Below are 23,644 nucleotides of genomic sequence, written 5' to 3' on the forward strand. Positions count from 1 at the left end.
TTGCAATTCGATGCAAGAACTACTATACGTCCTAAACGACCAGCTGGTAATGAGGGTAAGATACATGTTGGGAACTCTATAAAAATTACCATACTTTCCATCAGTGTATTACCGTTATATTTATTTTCGTAATTCATTTTAGAGTTTTACACTCTAGCCCATTTCATAATGTTTGTTGTAATAAGGTTGTTCATAAGAGAACAATTGATGTTCGTTGTTATGAATAGTGAAGATAATATAATACATTCATAACAATGATGCTAAGTGTCGCAAGACTAAATGAATACCACATTTATGCGGCACTGCGTTTTATCACATTGGGGAAACCCGCATGGAGAAATTTCATAGTGATGGATTTTGAAGTCATTTTGATTATGAATAATCTGATACGTGCAACTTTCGTCCGAAAAATGAAGTGACTAAAATACCGTTCACGGGCCATAAGGAACGAGCAAAGAACTAATTAGTAAACACAAATACCGATGTGTGTAGTAAAATGTTGTTGCTAGCAGTGGATTTGTCCATCTTTGGTGATGACTCAAGTAGATATGTAAATGTTTGCTTAATGAGACATAAGTCCGAATCCTTTGAAATAGTTTAGAAGGTTTCCAAAATAAAGTAGAAATTATTGTAACAAGAAAAATTATGTTTCTGCAATTGGATTGCAGAAAGGAATATTTGAGTTACAAGTTTAGCAAATGTGTGATGAGTTGTGACAAGAGTTTCATAACTTGCACCTCCTGGAACACCACTGAGAGTGGAATGTCCGAGAAGATGTAATCATATGGCATGGTAAGACCAAAGATGACATGAATCAATTTGTCGTTATCCTTTTTGAGGTAGTGCTTTAGTGACTACGGTTTTACACAAAAAGTAGCGCAATCGAATCTGTTGAAGTGACACCATTGTATGGTTCGCCAAACCATGTTTGTCTTTTCTTAACATTTGGAATTTAAGAAATGTGCAAAGTGTTTGCAAAACTATTCAAATCAGACAAGTGCTACTTTGTAGGTTATCCAAAATGTTGGGTATTCCTCCATCACTATGTCGAGGCAAAGTGTTTTTCATAGAGAGCAGTATATTTTGAAGAAAATGCCTTTTGCAAAAGAGTGAGTGTGAGGGCAGTGCAACTCGACGAGATAACATAATATTCATCATCACATCAAAGGAAGAAACAATGGAAGTTGTTCCAGAGTTTCCTACTACGATGGTTGATACAGAAGTCTCTACATGAGATGTATAGAATTCAGTTGAACTTACAGCTGAACCACACAGGAAAAACTCGTGCAAATGAGGCATTGCTGTTAGACAACGGTATACCTACGGTACACATGGAAGCATTGGTGGGCCCTGACTCCGGAATTGGCTAAATACCAGAATAATCCAAGATAGTATCCATATACATGATTCGAGATTAGATTTTGATAAACCCATCTGAAAGACTTAGAGTCTAACGAATACATATGGAACTATAAACTGATACAAATCAAAATGGTTTTTTATCCATAAATCTCAAGTTGTTGCTACTAAAAAATCAAGGAGTTGACTACAGCGAGATTGTCTCACCGCAGCGATGCTTAAAGTTAGTTCGTGTTATACTAGCAATTAATACACATTTCAATTATGAGATATGTTAGATGGACGCCAAAAGGATTTCCAAGGACATGTAAACAAATGTGAGACTAGACATAAGTAAACAAATGTTACTTTCACAAGGTGCGAGATATCCCAAATAAATAAATACTAGTATGGGAACACCACTATTGTAGAAACACAAACTATAAATGCATGTATGTGATCTCAACTCAAACATGGTCTTGATTGCAGTTTCTCTACCCAGCCAATTTTTTCAGTTCTATGTGATAGTAGATGGGGGCAAACAAATTGCAATTTCAACATGGTGATAGATGTTGTCCTCCTACCTAATCTACCATCTTGTGCATTCAACTTACTTGTACCATTAAAAAAGGTTACTCATGCCCATTATAATATGTTTCAAATTCAAAATGTTATTTCACTATAAATATTGCAAAGGACCTACTATGATCACTCAATACTCTTCAGTTACTACAACATGATTTTTCACTATAGTTTGCGTTTTTTTCTTCTCGTGAACCATGCAGCGGCACGAGATACCATCATCTTTTGACGATCTCCTAAGCCGGTGACAACTCTTTGTTTTTTATGACTTCATAGTAACGCACGGGCATTATGCTAGTAATAGTGAGGGGAGGGGGTAGCTCCCAATCAAATCCTTTAAACACCCACAAAGGCGGGGAAAATCTAACAAACGCCCACCAAACTTTAGGTCTCTTGTCCTCGTCACCCATCAAGCAGACAATGCTGCCCCTTGAAGCAACATCTCAGTACTATCTCACACCACACCACGCTAAACCAAACCACCGTGATATCTCATCGCATTGCCGAAAGTGCTACACAGCATACCGCATACACGATGACGAGCCCCACGCTCGCGCGCAAGGCCAAGCTCAAGAACCACCTCGTCTCCGCGAAGGCCAAGCTCCGGCAGCACGTCACCCTCCGCCGCATCGTCCTCGTCGCCGCCGCATCCGCCGCGGCCTTCATTCTCCTCCTCACCGTCCGCACCCTCTCCGCCTCGCACGCCAGATCACCAGGCGCCGCCTCGTCCACCACCTCCCCGCCCGAGGCCGTACGGCGCAACACGCAGCAGCAGCAGCAGCAGCAGGGCGGGTGCGCGAAGCTGCCTGGGCCCGTCGCCGAGGCGCTGGTTCACTACGCGACCGCCAACGCGACGCTGCCGCAGACGGCGGCCGAGGTCGGGGTGACCGCGCGCCTGCTGGCGCGGCGCGCGCCGTGCAACCTCCTGGTGTTCGGCGGCCTCGGCCCCGACAGCGCGCTCTGGGCGGCGCTCAACCACGGCGGACGCACCGCCTTCTTCGAGGAGGACGCCGCCCTGATCGCCGAAGTTGGCGCTCGCCACCCGGGCCTCGGCCTCGAGTCCCACCAGGTCGCCTATCAGACCACGCTCGCCGACGCCGACGAGCTCCTCGGCCTCCGCGGCTCCCCGGACTGCACCGCCTCCCCACCCAAGGATCATCCATTCTCGCCGGACCACTTCGAGGGATCCCCATGCAAGCTCGCCATGCGTGGGCTGCCGGCAGCGTTCTACGAGACGGAGTGGGACGTGATCATGGTAGACGCGCCCACCGGGTGGGTGCCGGAGGCACCAGGGAGGATTGGCGGCGCGATATACATGACCGGAATGGCGGCGCGGGCGCGGCGGCCGGGGAATGGCGAGACGGAAGTGTTGGTGCACGATGTGGACAGGACGGTGGAGGACAGCTTCTCCAGGGCGTTCCTGTGCGCAGGCTACCTCGAGGAGGAGGTCGGCAGGCTCAGGCGCTTCGCCATCCCGAGCCACAGGGAAAAGGAAGGCATGCCATTTTGCCCTTGAGAGCAAAACATAAGCATATCCAACTACAAAAATCTATTATGTTTGTAGGATTTAGAACCAAAAGGATCTGCAACATGTCAATTCCAAGATTCTTGATTTCTTTTTGTTGCCCTGGGACGGACAAGAATGTTTTGATTCATTTTCAGTTATAAACATGGGAAGATGGGATCTGTTGTTTTCGAACTCCAGGCTGAACACTCCCTGTGGCATTAATTTGTGCGAATTCTTTCCTGAATTTCAGTGATCTATCTTTCGGAGTACATTTTAAATTTTCATGCCACGTTGCAATGGATCAAGCAACGTAGTGCCACCCACCCAGGTAGCGGCAACTCGCTACAGCCAGGTAGGGAGTCACCAACTCCTTCCTATGCAAGCACCAACCTCAACAACTCCTCCAACAACTTAAAAGGGAATGGCCGAGTCGACTCATGAACTAACCACCTTTTGTTAGCAGGATCAGATCTACAGCCACCTTTTGTTTTCAAGATACGGGGCAACGGGGTATATATATATGTCATAGGAGATATAGTCTGATCTGGTCATTGCATTTTTCCTAATTTTTCAGGAAGATTGAACTGCAATACCAATTGCAGCTATCGTTCCGATTCCCAGCAGCATCATGGTTCAGCTTCTGCATTTTCATGTTAATATTATGGAAAATTATATGACTGAGGCAGGCCCAAGGATTTGGAGTTTGTTCAGTTGTCATGCTTGCATAATGCATATACCATGGGTTGTCCTGGTGGGATACTGGACTACATTGCTTTATCATGAGAAATTTGCCATCTTCTCAACTCAATGTTTGTTCAGAACTATGTTCTTTATGTTCAGGATAATTTACTAGAGCAATCTGTGGTATTTGTAGTGTACTACATCCTTCCTTGCAAATCTTCTTATACTTCAAATATCATCACGAAGACAAAATATGAGGACCATGAACCGTCAAAAATCCGCTACAAACCTTGGCTTGTATTTCTTAGACCTCCAGCCCCTAAGCTTCACCATGCCCCCTTAGTACACATTCAATACAAATGGCAGCATATGCTCATTAAGCTCACAAGGCATCTGCCTCGCTTAAAAATAATGCTATCGGTATCACCCAACTCTTGTAATGATCATCAGCTGTACAAAAATGGCAGTAGTTCTTTTTCAATTAATTATGCCCATTTGGAGAGAAGTTGCTCTTCTAGAGATGCTTTGTAGAAACATGCATACTGCCATCCCAGGACTTTGAACTTTGAAATGCTGGAATCTTAGACAGTTCGATCCCAATCATCTGTTTCACAGATCTCAACTCTTGATGCAGCGCGCTTTGCGCACCGCTTCCTGAACATTCCGCTCATGTTCTCTAAGCATATCCTGTATGTTCCCATCTTGAGTAGCCACTGGACCAGAGAAATTGACTACTTTGCTCTTACCCTTGTAGTCCTGATCAGATAAAAAACAAAGACATATAATATGTTAGGTAAGAGACATTCAAAATGTTTTAATAGAATAAACTGGAAGGTACATACAAAAGAAACCAATATGTATGAAATGATGGTGAACTGATGTCCCAACAAAGGACAACATAAGCATCTGAACTCTCAGCAGAAAATAATTCATCTTAAATCAAGCACTCACAAATAACCTTTGTGTTTCTTATTCTAGAAATACTAATATAAATATTTTATAATTTTTTTATCATGTCAAAAGAAGAGCTCCTTTTACTTAAGGAATAGTTTTGCAGCATAAACAGCGCCAAGACGCCAACAGTATCACTGGGCTCACACTAAAAAAAGTCCTCGAAGCTTAACTGACATATTATGTGATTTTCTGCTGTGCAGACTTATGCTTTGGTTGATTAAACAGCAGTTGTATGTAAAAAAACACACTATCTTTAGCATTACCATACTTACCACCATTGGGCCTTTTACTCCCATCTCTTTGTTGTGAGAAGCAGGCATAATGTTCCCTACGCCAGTCGATTCAGGTTTAAACATGTCTGAGCCCTTTGTCCTTGAAATGTTGGAATTTGCCAATCGGCCAGATTTGTATGCGTTCAGGTACTTCGTGATGGTCCATATAATTGTTACCTCCCTTGTTCCATGTGGAATCAAACCCTAGAGGTTGTACCTCAGTAGCCAACGTCAGTTGATCATCCTTTGGATTGAGATGTGCGCTATTGAACCTTGTTTTGGTATGCTGAAGCCTCTGTATGATGGAAAAGCAACAGAGTCAAATAATGCAATCCTGTTATTAAAAAGATTGCAGAATGTGACCACTTTAGGAAAAAAGACATAGGAGTGCATCAATTCACGTAAGGCATTCCGTTTCTTCTGATCGCAGTGATCATCAATAAAAAACTATACACAGAAAGGAAGCATCTCAACAAATGATTGCTGAGCTATTGTACGCACCTGCGGTTTAATAGAACCATATGCAGCAAGGTTTTCTCTAGGATTCTCAATTCCTGATCGAACAGATTCTGCCCTTCTTTGTCTATCGAAAGAGAAAGAAGAATTTCTGGGTCAACTAACAAAGCATCTCAACTGCATCCTCCCTATGAACAGAAAGAAAGGATATGAAATCATACCTTCTTGCTTCCTCTTGTCGGAGTCTAGCATCATATTCTTTGCTCGGTGGACACTTTGGCAAGTCCGAAGGGCTGCAAGCAAGTGGCTCTGTTCTGAAAAACTGAAGAATTGAATACATAGGTTAAATACTGGTATACACATATCTTTTAATAAACGCAGTTTGCAAAAGTAGCCAGCTGACCTAATAAATATATACCAACTGATCTAGAAATAATAAGTTGATGATCTTCACCAGGTTAGATGAGTTTTGGCATGATGCTAGGTTTTACTCCCTCCGTTCCAAAATAGATTACCCAACTTTGTACTAACTTTGTACTAAAGTTAGTACAAAGTTGAGTCATTTATTTTGGAACGGAGGGAGTAAAAGGTACTACTGGACCAATCTGACAGTTTATTCCAGCAAACAAAATCTGATAGCTTATTCAGGCCGTATGCACAATGTTCCATGCAATAAGTGGAAAACTAACCAAACTCAGATCTAGTCCAAATGCTTCAGTGAGGTAACTAGCCACATATAGTAGACTAATTAACTTAGTTTCATTTTGTTACTCCTGACATAACATATGCATGAAAGTTGTTTCAGCAAAAAAACATTCAGGCTCATCAAAAGATGTTCAAATTCCTCTACTTACCACAAACAAATTGTACAAAAGTAGATAATTTTATACCGTGGTAACCTAAAAGTTTTCATGGTACTAGTCCTGATCAGTATTTCAGGTTGCTGTTAACAGACCCAATAGTATTGTCCTTTTGAACCCTTGTGGCTGCCCTGCCTTGGTATTATCCTTTTATTAGTGTCATGATATAATACTTTCAGAATTTCTATAAGTCAATAATTTACAAACTAAAATGCGATGACCAGGAACCAGCAGAGTTTGACTAAACTTACGTCACTCTGAAGACTCGAGGCAGCTGTTCCACGAGCTTCTGGTTCTAATGCAAGCAAGTTATCTAGAAGAACTAGAGCTAATGGAGGTAAATCTTTGAAATTCTCGGCAATGCACCGCTTATACTGGCACAGGGGCTTGAACATCCCTGTTGGGGGCACTTCCAATTTCTGCCAGTACTCGTCAGAAGGTGATCCACAGAGCTTGAAAATCTTGTGAATTTGCTCCACCTAGCATGGAATTGTTGTAGAACACATATTAAATAACATAAGAACAACTGTGAGTCAACCAGATCACAATATACCCTTTTCTTGATGCTAAAAGTGTAGCAGTTTCTTGTACCTCAGTTCTGCCTGGCATGACTGGCTTGGCAGTCAGCAATTCCCCAAAAATGCACCCTGTACTCCACATATCCACAGCAGCACTGTACCTGGTGGCACCAAGCAGAAGTTCCGGTGGTCTGTACCACAATGTTGCAACACGGCTTGTCAGTGGTTGCCGACTCTCAGGATCATAAAATGTTGCTAAGCCAAAGTCAGCAATCTTCAAAACACCATTGCTATCAATCAAGAGATTGGAGCCCTTCATGTCACGATGAAGAATTCCTTTGCTGTGGCAATGATCAAGGCCACTAAGTATCTGTTGCATCAAGCACTTGACCTGGATGAGACTCATGAGAAATAATTTAAGTTCATGTCATGCATTCCAATCAAAATATCAGTACAAGAATAGTATCATAATCACCTGTGACTCGGTGACCTTGAGTTCTGGAGTTGCAGCAAGGCCAACAAGGTCATGTTCCATGTATTCAAAGACGAGATATAGGTTTTGTGAAACAGGAGATGTTACTATCCCTTCCAACTTTATAACATTGGGATGATTGAGTTTCCGAAGAACACATATTTCTCTAGCCATAAAGCGCACACTTTCAGGATCTGTATTGACAAACCGAACCTTCTTGAGCGCAACAATTTTGGCTGTTCTAAGATCCCGAGCTTTGTAAACACTACTATAAGTCCCTTGTCCAATCTGCAACTCAAAAGAATAAATGCAAAACGGGGAAATTGAGAAGAAGAAGAAGAAGAAAGTACTAACAAGAAACAATATCATTTTTTTTCCTGATGAAGTAACTTGTATCATCAAACTGATAATGTACCTTACTTAATCTCTCAAACGAATCAGCTCGCAGTGGGGCCCAGCCTTGCACTGCCTCAGGTGCCACAGTCACAAGCCAATCTGGCCAGCCAGTATTCAAATGTTCAGCTGATAACCGCTTCGCCCCATTGAAGAAACCTAAATCCAGTTTATTACCGCATCGTCCAATTATGCCATTGTGCCGAGTGCTGATCCAGATTTTGAGTCTATGTCTTGCCCTCGGCTTCCTAGGAGGGTCAAAACCGAGAACTGGCTTCTCTTTCAACTGGACATTAGGCACTTCTGTATTTCTGTCATCACCAGCAACTTCAGGTACAGCCGACAATTCATCCTTGCTGGACGGTGCGATTAACCCATGTATACACGTGCCATCAGTGGTCTGGCTTTTCGAGGTGGCACTATCTTCTTGTTTAGTGCATTTAGAACAAAAGTGGCCTATAAACACATTTAGTGCCTTTCCACTTGATCGAAGGAATTGAATATGTATCTTCATTCAGCAAAAAAACAAGCAATGCCTGAACTTCTCAATGTTACAACAGCCTTGAAGATATTTTAATTTGACGGCATGAGAAGTCCAAATTCCAGACTGTAATATGAAGAAAAAAGATATGTCCAAACATTTCCTTCAACTTGAGTGCAAAGTTCATTGTACTAGAATAAGAAAGCAAAACTAGGAGAAACTCAATTAGAATCTTATGTCGAGAATAAAAAAGAGAAACTTTGACCATGGTCATCATTGCAATTTCTAACTCTATCCAAGGAAGTTATTCCAAATTTAAAAAGGAATTATACTGTAAGCAGCCAAATGTGATCGAAATTCCACATTTCGAAGCTAGCATCAAGAGCAAAACAGTTTTACTATATCAAGGACAATTTAAAAACAAATACAAATTCAAATAGATCCATAAACCAAAGTTACAAGTTAAGAAGTAAAAAAAAAAGCAAGGATATAGACAATCCATCAAAACTGCAATGTTCTAATACAACAATAAACTAATATGATCAAAATTCCATCTTCTGAGGCTACATCATGAACTGGTCATTCTTCTGGTTAAAATTGATTCAATTGTAAGAGCAAAGCATTAAGGCTAAAACAATCGAAATTACTTTTTGAAGGGAAATCAAATAATAAACCTATAAAGAAAAATCACAAGTTAAGAAGTCAGCAACATGAGCAAGGGATGCCAACAATCCATGAAAACTACAATCTTGTCATACACAACTAATCAATTTAAGCTCTTCACAGCAAAGGACAGAACCATATATAGTTTAGCTGTCAACTAGTCATATATTTCAACATTTCGAGGAAATATGTGAAGAATTGTGATGGATACCTTAATTTCCCGCTTGACGCTCCTTTCAAGAAAATGCAATGGCACCAGAAATTGAACAATCTCCCCCACCTTCCCCTCACTCCATTCTAATCCTCAAATGGAGGAGAGGAAGGTGGGAATAACTATGCAAAATGAATTTGTTAAAACGAGATTGTGCCTTAATGGTATATTTTTGTGAAGATCTCTTTCGCGCTAATTGAACAAAAAGTAAGGTAGAGAAAATTCAAACAAAAAAAAGACAATAGAAAATGGCACCTAAAAGGTACAGTGATGCAGATTAAAAACTACAGGTGGGGAGGATTTGTAGAGAGCTAAAGTTAGCCCGTATGCATGTTTCTTCTGTCTATTTTCTCCCTGCCCTATTATGGATAGAAGTGGATGAATAAATAAACCATGAAATAATCCTGGGACGAAGAAATTACAGAAGCTTCCAGAAGTAACTAAACCTTGCAGTGCAGGTCAGGATTCCTGCATACCCGGAGTCGATCCGACTGACAATTTGACGTGACCTTCTATAACACCTTGGGGTGAGCTGATCATGTGAACCGGCTTTGTTCGAAGATTGCAACAAGCTTGACCCCCGAACAAGTGCGAGCACACAACATCCTAGTCCAGCATTTCGTCAAACACCTTATGATCAGTCTCCTCACGCTCGTCGAGCAGGCACCGAGACCTCATGGTGAATTGGTGGTGGTGGGCAACGTTGCCGATTAAATTCAAGATTGTTGGACGCAAGCGGTGGAGGTGGAAGTGGAGGTACGTGCCGGCCGGGGCCGGCATGAGAAGAGAGAGATAAGAGCATGCCATGTCATCTACAGCTCATCTTATAGCCAACATGTATAATAATAGATCAAAAGAGTGTACTTTTTTTTATTATGTGGCCCACCTTTCATTCTCACAAAGTGCCTAGGAGCACGTGCTAGAGCTGGCTCTTCACGAAGAGCCCGCTTACATTCTCTCTCCTTTTCTCTTTCCTCCAACTAAGCAGAAATATACTAGTTTATTTCTTATAGCCCGCTGACTCAGCTCTATTGTACTTGCTCTAGCGTCGGGGAGGGGGGACTGCTTCTTGGAAGTTCGTGTCCTTCGTCCAATTTTAGGTGGGTGCTGGGAGCTTGCTGCTGCATCACCACTGCCTCCCAACTTTTATGTGTCTTGGTCTGATGGTCACTTGTTCAGTGCATGTTTTAATTGTTGCGTTCCAAAATCCAAATTCTTGTTTCAACTGAGGCAAAAGATTTATCTGGTCCATTAATTAAGTAAAGAGGGTTGTTCACTTAATTTGTAAAAAAAAAGAGTAAATCCCATTTCGCAAAAAAAAACTGAGTGAATACCGTCACAAATTTCTTAAGGTACGAGGACTAGGGCATCTCCAACGCCGACCCGAAAACCTCCCGCGACCATCCGGACTGCACGGTCCGGACCGCGAAGCCATCCAATACCGACCTGTATCGGTCCGCAGGGCGGCCCGGACGCGATTTCTCCAGCAAACCGGTGACAAAACTGGAGGAGGTCTGAGGGAGACCGGACCGACCCCAAGCCCGCTTTCTGACCGCCCTGGCCCACCAAAAAACCCTCCTCCCTCCGCATGTTTTCTGTCAGCGCCGCTCCAGAGCGTCAGCGCCCACATTCATGCCTGGCCAGAGCGGACGCGACCGCTCACTGGCGCCGGCATTGAAGTGGCGCGCCAGCCGAGAGAGTGTCGCCCCCGCCGCTTCCCGGTGCAGGCAAATGTCGCGCGTTCAAACGACACGACAGCCGCCCGTCCGTCCATTTGCCACCCGCATTGATGGCACGCAGTTGCCGAGGTGTCTCCTCCGGCGCCACCTGCCCGTCCCTCTGCCGCCCACCGGTGCAATATAAATCGTTGCCTGGTACCCCTGCCATAGCCACAGTCATCCCTCTCTGCACCACTCCCCGCCATGGTTCCCTCCAAGCCAAAGCTCTCTGGGACGGGCTAACGTAAGAGCACAAGAAAGCCATGGCCGCCATAGGTGCGGACTGGCAGGCCGGTAGGTAGCCGGAGGACTCCTCCTCCGATGACGTGCAAATGGAGGACGCCTCCGACGACGAGCCAGCGCCACCCTCCTCTTCCTCCACGACACCCTCCTCCTCCGCTCCATCCTCGCCGGTTGATGACCCACAAGTACAGGGGATCAATTGTAGCTCTTTTCGATAAGTAAGAGTGTCGAACCCAACAAGGAGCCGAAGGAAATGACAAGTAGTTTTCAGTAAGGTAATGTTTGCAAGTGCTGAAATTGTAAGTAGTGTAGTAGTTCGATAACAAGATAATTTGTAACGAGCAAGTAACGATAGTAGTAACGAAAGTGCAGCAAGGTAGCCCAATCCTTTTGAGGCAGAGGACATGCCAAAACGGTCTCTTATGATAAGCAAAGCATTCTTGAGGGTACACGGGAATTTCATCTAGTCACTTTCATCATGTTGGTTTGATTTGTGTTGGCTACTTTGATAATTTGATATGTGGGTGGACCGGTGCTTAGGTGTTGTTCATACTTGAACAAACCTCCTACTTATGATTAACCCTCCCGCAAGCATCCGCAACTACGAGAAAAGTATTAAGAATAAATTCTAACCATAGCATTAAACTCTAGGATACAATCGGTCCCTTACGGAACAGCGCATAAACTGGGGTTTAAGTTTCTGTCACTCTCGCAACCCACCATCTAATTGCTACTCCACAATGCATTCCCTTAGGCCCAAAATATGGTGAATTGTCATGTAGTCGACGTTCACATGACACCACTAAGGGAATCACAACATACATACTATCAAAATATCGAACACATATCAAATTCACATGATTACTTGCAACATGATTTCTCCCATGACCTCAAGAACAAAAGTAACTACTCACAAATGATAAACATGCTCATGATCAGAGGAGTATTAAATAGCATAATGGATCTGAACATATAATCTTTCACCAAATAAACCATATAGTAATCAACTACAAGATGTAGTCAACACTACTAGTCACCCACAAGCACCAATCTATAATTCCGGTAACAAGATTGAATACACGAGATGAACTAGGGTTTGAGATGAGATGGTGTTGTTGAAGATGTTGATGCAGATTGCCCTCCCCAAGATGGGAGAGTTGTTGGTGATGACGATGACGATGATTTCCCCCTCCGGGAGGGAAGTTCCCCCGGCGGAATCGCTCCACCGGAGGGCAAAAGTGCTCATGCCCAAGTTCCGCCTCGAGACGGCGACGTTCCGTCCCGAAAGCCTTCCTGTTATTTTTTCTAGGTAAAAATGACTTATATACCAGAAGATGGGCACCGGAGGTGGGCCGAGGAGGGCACAACCCACCAAGGCGCGCCTGGGCTCCCTGGCGCGCCCAGGTGGGTTGTGCCCACCTGGTGGCCCCCTCTGGTAGTTATTTGCTCCAATATTTCTTAAATATTCCATAAAAATTCTCTGTGAAGTTTCAGCTTGTTTGGAGTTGTGCAGAATAGGTGGCCTGACGTAGCTTTTTCAGGTCCAGATTTCCAGCTGCCAGAATTCTCCCTCTTGGTGTGTAACTTGCAAATTATGAGAGAAAAGGCATTTGAATTACTCCAAAAAGCATTATTATGGATAAAAACATCATAAATAACAGCAAGAAAACATGATGCAAAGTGGACGTATCAACTCCCCCAAGCTTAGACCTCGCTTGTCCTCAAGCGAAAACCGAAATCGAAAAACATGTCCACATGCTTTGAGAGAGAGAGGTGTCGATAAAAACAAAATACGAACATAGAAGCATCATGTTGATTATTATAACAGCAACAAAATTAAACATAGGACTTTTATCATAGAATTTTTATCATACACTTCTCATGAATAAGTAACAGTTCATCACATAATCGAAGTATAAAGCAAAAGCTCTATTAAAAACCGACAAACTATGTTCTCAGTCAACTTTGCAACTACAATTCATCATCTTTTCAGGAAGAGTCACGTGTCGGAGCCTTTAGGCAAGTCCACATACTCAACCATCCTATAGTCTTCTATGATTGCTAACACTCACCTTGTACACATGATCAAAACGTTTCAACCGGACACATAGAAAGACAGGGGCTTATAGTATCGCCTCCCAACATACTCACCTCAAGGGTGATGTCAATAATAATAACGCATGCTATCTATATTCAACTGGACATATGTGCCTAGATCTTTCCTCATCACATGATGCTTGCCAAAGGAGAAAAATAAAAAAGGAGTAGAAGGAAAACTTTGACTCTTTGCATAAAAGTAAATACATGAAAGTAAAAGATAGGCCCTTCGCAGAGGGAAGCAGAGGTTGCCATGCGCTTATTTATTTGCATGCTCAATCCCTTAGTGCAAGAGAATGTCACGTTGTATTGCCCCTTAAGATGACAACCTTTATTATGCAGTCTGTCGCTTTTATTCTTTGTCATCCAAGTTCGTCCAACGCTCAATTTTCTCTTACACTAAATGATCTCACATATTTAGAAGCAATTTTTATTGCCTTTTTGCACCGATGAAAACTTACTTGAGGGATCTTGCTCAATCCCTAGGTAGGTATGATGGACACTTGAAAAAGATTTGGGTTTAAGGGTTTTTGGATGCACAAGTAGTATCTCTACTTAGTGCGGAATTTTTGGCTAGCAAAGATAGGGGCAAGCACCACATGTTAAAGGATCTGTGACAATATGACTTCTATGTGAATATAAACAAACATAAACCATTAAGTTGTCTTCCTTGTCCAACGTCAACAATTTTGGCATATAATATTTTGATGATGGATCACAATCACAAAAGATTTCTAGGATAGTATATTTATATGTGAATCTTCTCTTCCCTTATTAATTCTTTCATGAGTTGCATCATTGACTAATTCTATGTTTGTCAATCTCTAATAAAATTTTCTAGTTATACTTTTCCTTATGTGGTGCCATCACCTACCATAGGATTAGTATATGATCTATTGATTTGTTTCCTTCTTTTATTCATTCACTTGTTCTTTCTTATTTATTTTCTTTACTTGCAACAAGAAGGTAAAGAAATCAAAAACTCAAACTAAACTTTATTATATAACTTGCACACGATTACAATGATAGATCACTAAGCAAACTCTCAAAAAGAAAGGATCGAACTAAACTTTATTTCATCTAAAGCAAAAAGATCAAACTAAGATAAGTAAACGCAAAAAGATAGTGGGATGATACGATACTGGGGCACCTCCCCCAAGCTTGGCGGAAGCCAAGGGGAGTGCCCATACCCGATACTCAATTCTCCTTTGGTGGTGAAGAAGATGGTGGTGGTGATGTAGAAGAGGTCTTGTCCTTCTTCCTCAGCTTATGCTTGAGGATAGAATTTTCCTCCTTCAACTCTCCGATCTCCTTAGGCCTCTTTGGTTTATTAGGGAGGCTTGACTTCTTGAATTCCACATGCATGTCCCCAGGTTGAGGCAGCGGGTTTCGTCTTCATCTGAGCTCGTCTATTCCTTTTCCCTAGGATAATAGTCTTCCTCCTCCTCCGTAGTCCAGCCATAGTGCTCCTCATCCCCATAGGACTTGGGGTTTGCGACGAGATCAGCGACATAGCTCTCCCCTTCGGAGTCTTGGGATGACATATTTCAGATCTGTCAAGAAAACAGCAGGAAAAGAGAACAGAGGATTTCTCATCGATACGGTGGTTAACAGGTTCGGGAAGTATATATAGATTTTTTTTATCTTGAAGGACAAGTATACGGGAGAGAAACGGAGTCCGGGAGGTGTCCCAGGTGGGCACAACCCACCTGGGCACGCCAGGCATGCCTGGCGCGACCTGGTGTCTTGTGCCCACCAGGGGACGCTTCCTGGTAGTTTCTTTATTTCCTAAATTTTAAAATATTCCAAAACTGACAAAAAAATATTTTTGCGGATTTTTTGGAGTCCGTTTACTTACCGTATCATGTACCTCCTTATTTCCACGATTCTGGAGTGTTCCGGAAGGACTCTTTTATGTGTTCTTCTGGTGTCAAAGTTTGGATAATATTACTTTCAACATTAATGGGCGTACCTGAGATATAATGCTTTATTCGTTGCCCATTGACAACCCTCGGGTTAGTACATTCGAAATTATTTATTTTGATGGCTCCAGACCGGTAAACCTCCTCAATGACATATGGGCCTTCCCATTTTGAGAGGAGCTTTCCTGCAAAGAATCTGAAACGAGAGTTGTACAAAAGAACATATTCTCCGACTTTAAACTCATGCTTTTGAATTCTCTTGTCATGCCATCTTTTAACTTTTTCTTTGAATAATTTTGCATTTTCATAAGCTTGGGTTCTCCACTCATCTAGTGAGCTAATATCAAATAACCTCTTTTCCCCAACAAGTTTGAAATCATAATTGAGTTCTTTGACTGCCCAATAAGCTTTATGTTCTAACTCAAGAGGCAAATGACAAGCTTTTCCATAAACCATTTTATAAGGAGACATACCCATAGGATTTTTATATGCTGTTCTATAAGCCCAAAGTGCATCATCTAATTTCTTAGACCAATTCTTCCTGGACCTATTGACAGTCTTTTGCAAATTTAATTTTATTTCTCTATTGCTAAGTTTAACTTGACCACTAGACTGAGGATGATAGGGTGATGCAATTCTATGGTTAACATCATACTTGGCAAGCATTTTACGAAAAGCACCATCAATAAAGTGTGAACCACCATCAGTCATCAAATATCTAGGGACTCCAAACCTTGGGAAAATAACTTCCTTAAGCATTTTAATAGAGGTTTTGTGATCAGCACTACTGGTTGGAATAGCTTCTACCCATTTAGTAACATAATCAACAGCAACCAAAATATGTGTATACCCATTAGAGGAAGGAAAAGGTCCCATGTAATCAAATCCCCAAACATCAAATGGTTCAATAGCAAGTGAACAATTCATAGGCATTTCCTGACGCTTACCGGTATTACCTATTCTTTGGCATTCATCACAAGATGAGACGTACTTACGGGCATCCTTGAAGAGAGTAGGCCAATAAAATCCAGACTGCAATACCTTGTGAGCAGTTCTATTTCCAGCATGATGCCCTCCATAAGCCTCGGAGTGACATTTCCGTAGGATTTGTCCCTGTTCATGCTCAGGTACACAACGTCTAATAATACCATCTACTCCTTCTTTATAAAGATGTGGGTCATCCCAAAAGTAATGTCTTAAATCATAGAAGAATTTTTTTCTTTTGTTGGTATGTAAAGCTAGGCGGTAAATATTTAGCAACAATATAATTAGCATAATCACCATACCAAGGAGTACTACTAGCAACATTTACTGCAGCTAGCTCCTCATTAGGAAAACTATCATCAATAGGTAGTGGGTCATCAAGCACATTTTCAAGCCTAGACAAGTTATCGGCTACGGGGTTCTCAGCTCCTTTTCTATCAATGATATGCAAATCAAATTCTTGTAACAAGAGAACCCAATGAATAAGTCTAGGTTTAGCATCTTTCTTTTCCATAAGATATTTAATAGCAGCATGGTCTGTGTGAACAGTTACTTTGGAATCAACAATATAAGATTTAAATTTATCACAAGCAAACACCACTGCTAAGAATTCTTTTTCAGTAGTAGCATAATTTCTTTGAGCACTGTCTAGAGTTTTACTAGCATAATGAATAACATTCAGTTTCTTATAAACTCTTTGTCCTAGAACATCACCAACAGCATAATCACTAGCATCACACATAATTTCAAAAGGCAAGTTCCAATCGGGTGGTTGAACAATAGGTGCAGAGATTAGGGCTTTCTTGAGTGTTTCAAAGGCTTCAAGAAACTCATCATCAAACACAAAAGGGATATCCTTTTGCAAAAGATTAGTAAGAGGCCTAGAAATTTTAGAAAAGTCTTTGATAAATCTCCTATAGAAACCAGCATGACCTAAGAAACAATGAATACCTTTGATGTCCTTAGGACATGACATTTTCTCAATTTCCTCAACCTTAGCTTGGTCCACTTCAATACCCTTCTCAGAAATCTTATGACCCAAGACAATGCCTTCATTAACCGTAAAGTGGCACTTCTCCCAATTCAAGACAAGATTTGTTTGTTCACATCTCTGCAAAACTCGATCAAGATTGCTTAAACAATCATCAAAAGACTTCCCATAAACAGAAAAGTCATCCATGAAAACTTCAACAATCTTTTCACAAAAGTCAGAGAATATAGCAGTCATACATCTTTGAAAGGTAGCAGGTGCATTACATAAATCAAATGGCATACGTCTATAAGCATAGGTTCCAAAAGGACAAGTAAAAGTGGTCTTTTCTTGATCAGGTTGAGAAACAGGTATTTGTGAAAAGCCAGAGTATCCATCAAGGAAGCAAAAATGTGTGTGCTTAGATAATCTTTCAAGCATTTGATCAATAAAAGGCAAAGGGTAATAATCTTTTCTAGTTGCTTTATTTAATTTTCTAAAATCAATTACCATTCTATAGCCTGTAACAATTCTTTGTGGAATAAGCTCATTCTTATCATTAGGAACAACAATAATACCTCCTTTCTTGGGGACACAATGAACCAGACTTACCCATCTACTATCGGCTATAGGATAAATTATACCTGCTTCCAGTAGTTTTAATATTTCCGTTCTTACCACCTCTTTCATCTTCGGATTTAACCGGCGTTGGTGATCAACAACGGGTTTAGCATCAGGTTCCATATTAATTTTGTGCTGACATAGAGTGGGACTAATGCCCTTTAAATCATCAAGAGTATATCCAATAGCAACTCGGTGCTTCCTTAGAACTTTCAATAATCTTTCTTCTTCATGTTCTGAAAGGTTAGCACTAATAATAACAGGATATATCTTCTTTTCATCAAGATAAGCATATTTCAAAGTGTCTGGCAATTGTTTTAATTCAAACACAGGATCACCTTTAGGTGGAGGAGGACCTCCTGGAGTTTCAACATGCAAATTGTGTTTAAGTAGAGGACGTTGTTCAAAGAAAATCTTATCTATTTCATTTCTTTCATGCATATGTAACTCATTTTCATGGTCTAGCAAATATTGTTCTAAAGGATCAGTAGGTGGCACAACAATAGAAGCAAGACCAATTAATTCATCCTTACTAGGCAATTCTTTTTCATGAAGATTTCTACTAAACTTGGAAAAATTAAACTCATGAGACTCACCACCAAAGCTAACACCGACAGTTTGTTTCTTACAATCTATCTTAGCATTAACTGTGTTCAAGAAAGGTCTACCAAAAATAATGGGACATAAGTCATCTTGTGGGGAACCAATAACAAGAAAATCAGTAGGATATTTTACTTTCCCACACAGGACTTCAACATCTCTAACAATCCCAACTGGTGATATGGTGTCTCTATTAGCAAGTTTAATAGTAACATCTATTTCTTCTAACTTTGCGGGTGCTATGTCATTCATAATTTCTTGATATAAAGTGTAAGGAATAGCACTCACACTAGCACCCATGTCACATAAACCATGATAACAGTGATCTCCTATTTTAACTGATATGACAGGTATGCCAACAACAGGTCTACGATTATCTTTTTTATCAGGTTTAGCAATTCTAGCAACTTCATTACAGAAGTAAATAGCATGCCCATCCATATCTTCCTCTAAGAGATCTTTAACCATAGCAATGCTAGGTTCTACTTTAATTTGTTCATCAGGTTTAGGTGTTCTAACAAAACTTTTGTTAACCACAGTTGAAACTTTAGCATGTTCCTTTATCCTAACAGGAAAGGGTGGTTTCTCAATATAAGCAGAAGGAACAACTGGATCAACATTATAAAGTATAGTTTCTTCCTTAACTGGTACTGGTTTTTAATTTCTTCTTTAATAGGTGGGTGATATTTAAACCACTTCTCTTTAGGGAGTTCAACATGACTAGCAAATGATTCACAAAAGGAGGCTACTATCTCAGAGTCAAGTCCATATTTAGTGCTAAACTTTTGAAAAGCATCGATATCCATAAAAGATTTAACACAATCATACTTAAGTTTAATACCTGACTCTTTACCTTCGTCGAGTTCCCAATCTTCAGAGTTGTGTTTAATCCTTTCCAAAAGATCCCACCGGAATTCAATAGTCTTCTTCATAAAAGAACCAACACATGAAGTATCAAGCACGGTTTGATCACTACGAGAAAGCCGAGCATAAAAGTTCTGGATAATAATTTCTCTTGAGAGCTCATGATTGGGGCATGAATATAACATTGACTTAAGCCTCCTCCAAGCTAGAGCGATGCTTTCTCCTTCACGAGGCAAAAATTATATATATAATTCCGATTACGATGAACTAGATGCATAGGATAATTTTTTTTGGTGAAATTCCAATTTCAAGCGATTCCAATTCCATGATCCAATATCATCGCATAGCCTATACCATACCAATGCTTTTCCCTTCAAAGACAAATGGAAAACCTTTTTCATCACCTCATCTCGGGGTAGACCTGCAAGCTTAAACAATCCACAAATTTGGTCCACATATATCAAGTGCATATCAGGATGTTCTGTTCCATCTCCTGCATTAGGATTAGCTAGAAGTTGTTCTATCATACCCGAAGGAATTTCATATTCAATATTTTCAGTAGGTGCAGTAGGTTGAGGGGTAGCTAATTGTGGTTCTGGACGAGGTGAAGATACCCCGAACAAACCCCTCAAAGGATTGTTTTCCATAGTAACAAGTGACAATAAATTTCAGCACACTATATAAATGTTTCCTTACCGAGTTCCACTTACCAAAGGCGCGCGGTCTATTATGATAAGCAAAGCGTTCTTGAGGGTACACGAGAATTTCATCTAGTCACTTTCATCATGTTGGTTTGATTTGTGTTGGCTACTTTGATAATTTGATATGTGGGTGGACCGGTGCTTAGGTGTTGTTCGTACTTGAACAAACCTCCTACTTATGATTAACCCTCCCGCAAGCATCCGCAACTACGAGAAAAGTATTAAGAATAAATTCTAACCATAGCATTAAACTCTAGGATACAATCGGTCCCTTACGGAACAGCGCATAAACTGGGGTTTAAGTTTCTGTCACTCTCGCAACCCACCATCTAATTGCTACTCCACAATGCATTCCCTTAGGCCCAAAATATGGTGAAGTGTCATGTAGTCGACGTTCACATGACACCACTAAGGGAATCACAGCATACATACTATCAAAATATCGAACACATATCAAATTCACATGATTACTTGCAACATGATTTCTCCCGTGACCTCAAGAACAAAAGTAACTACTCACAAATGATAAACATGCTCATGATCAGAGGAGTATTAAATAGCATAATTGATCTCAACATATAATCTTCCACCAAATAAAACATATAGTATTCAACTACAAGATGTAATCAACACTACTAGTCACCCACAAGCACCAATCTATAGTTCCGGTAACAAGATTGAATACACGAGATGAAATAGGGTTTGAGGTGAGATGGTGCTGTTGAAGATGTTAATGGAGATTGCCCTCCCCAAGATGGGAGAGTTGTTGGTGATGACGATGACGATGATTTCCCCCTCCGGGAGGGAAGTTCCCCCGGCGGAATCGCTCCGCCGGAGGGCAAAAGTGCTCCTGCCCAAGTTCCGCCTCGAGACGGCCGCGTTCCGTCCCGAAAGCCTTCCTCTTATTTTTTCTAGGTTAAAATGACTTATATAGAAGAAGATGGGCACCGGAGGTGGGCTGAGGAGGGCACAACCCACCAGGGCGCGCCTGGGCTCCCTGGCTCGCCCAGGTGGGTTGTGCCCACCTGGTGGGCCCCCTCTGGTAGTTATTTGCTCCAATATTTCTTAAATATTCCATAAAAATTCTTTGTGAAGTTTCAGCTTGTTTGGAGTTGTGCAGAATAGGTGGCCTGACGTAGCTTTTTCAGGTCCAGATTTCCAGCTGCCAGAATTCTCCCTCTTCGTGTGTACCTTGCAAATTATGAGAGAAAAGGCATTAGAATTACTCCAAAAAGCATTATTATGGATAAAAACATCATAAATATGCAAAATGGACGTATCACCGGTGCATTGCACCATGACCAACGACGAGGCCCGTGCCCATTATATGGACATGGTGCGGGAGGAGCGGGAGGACCAGTTTCGGGAGGCGCAGGCCGACGCCAACTACAACCACAACCTCCTCCAGGGGCATCTGCAGGCAGAGGAGCAGGTCACCACCGGCAGGACGGTCGCGCCGGACGCGGACCTGGCGGAGCAGGAGGCGCTGCTCGAGTCCTACCGCTCCACCCACAAGATCCGCCTCGCCCCCTGGCGTTACCGGCAGTAGGTCGCGGAGGTGGCGGTCGTCGGCAAGGAGTGAAACGACGAGGCATTGTTCGGCGATACCGACGAGGAGGAGGCCGCGCCCCGGTGCCACAACCATGAAGATGTCGGCACGTCCGCGGGCACCGCCGGCAGCGAGGAAGAGTAGTGCACGGTAGGTTGCCGCTGCTCGTGTCCCAGGAGGCCACGGCTCCTCCCCTCTCGTCGACACCAAGCTTGGCGGGCTCACCATCTTCGCCCGATTAGTCGCTTGGCGGTGACGTGGAGTCGGACAACTTCAGTTTCCGAGGCTCTAGAGGAGGAGGTTACGGAGGCGGAGATGGAGAGCGCCGAGGCGGAGCTGGAAAAGGCGAAGCTTCTGTTCTCTTGGTTCATGGCCGGACACGGGGAACGGGCATCGGCGATCATTTAGATTAGGTATTAATTATACTCCAGAGCTCGCCTAGCACCGCTTTGATGTATCTGTAATGAAATCTGTCATCTTTATATGAAATCCGGCCTTGATTATATGAAATCCGGACTTGTTTGAACGAATTTCATCTGGTTGGTTCGAGTTTGTCCGTGGACGGATGTGGGAGGAAATTTGCGGGTTGCTGTTGGAGATGCCCTAAGAGCATCTACAACCGGACTTGTCTATATGACCTCCTACACGTTCACGGACAAGGTCGAGTCACCCTCAAATGTCCGCGTCCACAGCGGTCCTTCTCGCACAAAAACCCTCAATTCCACACAATCTCATGTAGTGTTAAACACACAACGTTAAACACACAAACATACATAATTCATCTAGATTAACAGATATAGCATAGGGGGGTTCTCTTACATGCCACCGGACTACCAAAAACTGACATGTTGTACTAGCTAAAATCTGGCTATGGAGGAAGTTCACCCTCATCCGCCCTTGCCCTCGTCCTTTCCTTTGCCATTGCCCTTGCCCTTACCTTTACCCTCTTCATCGCGGAAGTAGCGGTCGAAGACACAATATGGATCGAGCCAGAGCTGTCGGATGCGTCACCGGCCTACTCCTCCTCCTCCTCTACTTTGGGAGGCAGGCCGGCGAGGGCACGGTGTTGTTGTCTGTTAGGATGGGCGCTTTTGCTTTGTAGGTTTGTATGGTCGTTGTTAGTGTGGTGTTTGTGATACGCTCGTTGTTCTTAGCGAGTGGTAGTCTTCTTATACTTACAATTCTGCCTTCTATAAAGTTATGGTACACCTAGCCGTACTCTCGAAAAAAATTGTTCCCCTTGTGTTTTTCTTTCTCTGTCCAGAGCACCCAAAATAACTACAGATAAATTGCACAATTCATCCATAAAATAGCATGCAAATATTCTAATGCAATAATAGTTTAAATATAAATATTACAAACCAATATAAATTTTTAAATAAAATAGTTCAAATTTGATATTTGGGCATGTATTTTAGTTGTCCTTTTGAAGCGCTCACAGGTGCTCATTCCGAAGCTCGACGCTGAATCTGTTGATCCATTTGGATAAAATCCCGAAACATCGTGTGGACTCTGTGGTGAAAGTTCGATAGGACCACTCATGTTCTTAAAATCTAAACCAATGTGAATTGCCTCACCCTCATAATCATGTTGTGCATGATTACACAATCTATCATCACCTCCCACAATTTCTCTAGATCCCATAATTTTTATAGGTCTTCAAACAACTGCAAAATGGTCTTGAAGCATGCCAAATGCCCGATGGAGCGACGGACGTCCAACAAGATCTGGTGGGCGGCCGGCAATGGTACAACGCCGACGTCTATTTGGGAGGGAGCATATACAAAGTAAAGGAGGAGGGATGGAGTGAGAATGTGCGGGATCCGCAATGGTTTTGGCTGAGTCTAAGGTGTCGGAGGCTACATGGCGAAGGTCCGGACGCCTGCAAATCTTCCAACTTTGCAACCGGTTTGTGGGATTTCGGACAGCCAGATGCATCAGTGAATGTTTGAGGCATGACACTGGAAGACAAAAAAGGTCCGCGCGG

The 23,644-nt window shown here is 42.2% G+C and overlaps 1 protein-coding gene and 1 pseudogene across 1 annotated transcript; one reads left to right on the plus strand and one right to left on the minus strand.

Annotated features, from left to right (window-relative positions):
* The first annotated feature begins 2,370 nt into the window (after window positions 1-2,370).
* On the plus strand, window positions 2,371-3,622 carry LOC123096217 (glucuronoxylan 4-O-methyltransferase 2-like). Its single transcript, XM_044517875.1, has one exon. The coding sequence runs from the start codon at window positions 2,456-2,458 to the stop codon at window positions 3,434-3,436; it is 981 nt and encodes a 326-aa protein (XP_044373810.1). The 5' UTR covers window positions 2,371-2,455; the 3' UTR covers window positions 3,437-3,622.
* A 414-nt stretch (window positions 3,623-4,036) lies between these two features.
* On the minus strand, window positions 4,037-10,107 carry LOC123096216 (probable serine/threonine-protein kinase At1g54610; annotated as a pseudogene).
* Window positions 10,108-23,644: the final 13,537 nt, after the last annotated feature.

The sequence above is a fragment of the Triticum aestivum genome, chromosome 4D (assembly GCF_018294505.1).
Source record: "Triticum aestivum cultivar Chinese Spring chromosome 4D, IWGSC CS RefSeq v2.1, whole genome shotgun sequence".
NCBI classification, from domain to species: Eukaryota; Viridiplantae; Streptophyta; class Magnoliopsida; order Poales; family Poaceae; genus Triticum; species Triticum aestivum.

What these genes read in the sequence shown, in the direction of transcription:
- LOC123096217 (XM_044517875.1), top strand. Translation starts at nt 2,456, where the DNA reads ATGACGAGCCCCACGCTCGCGCGCAAGGCCAAGCTCAAGAACCACCTC.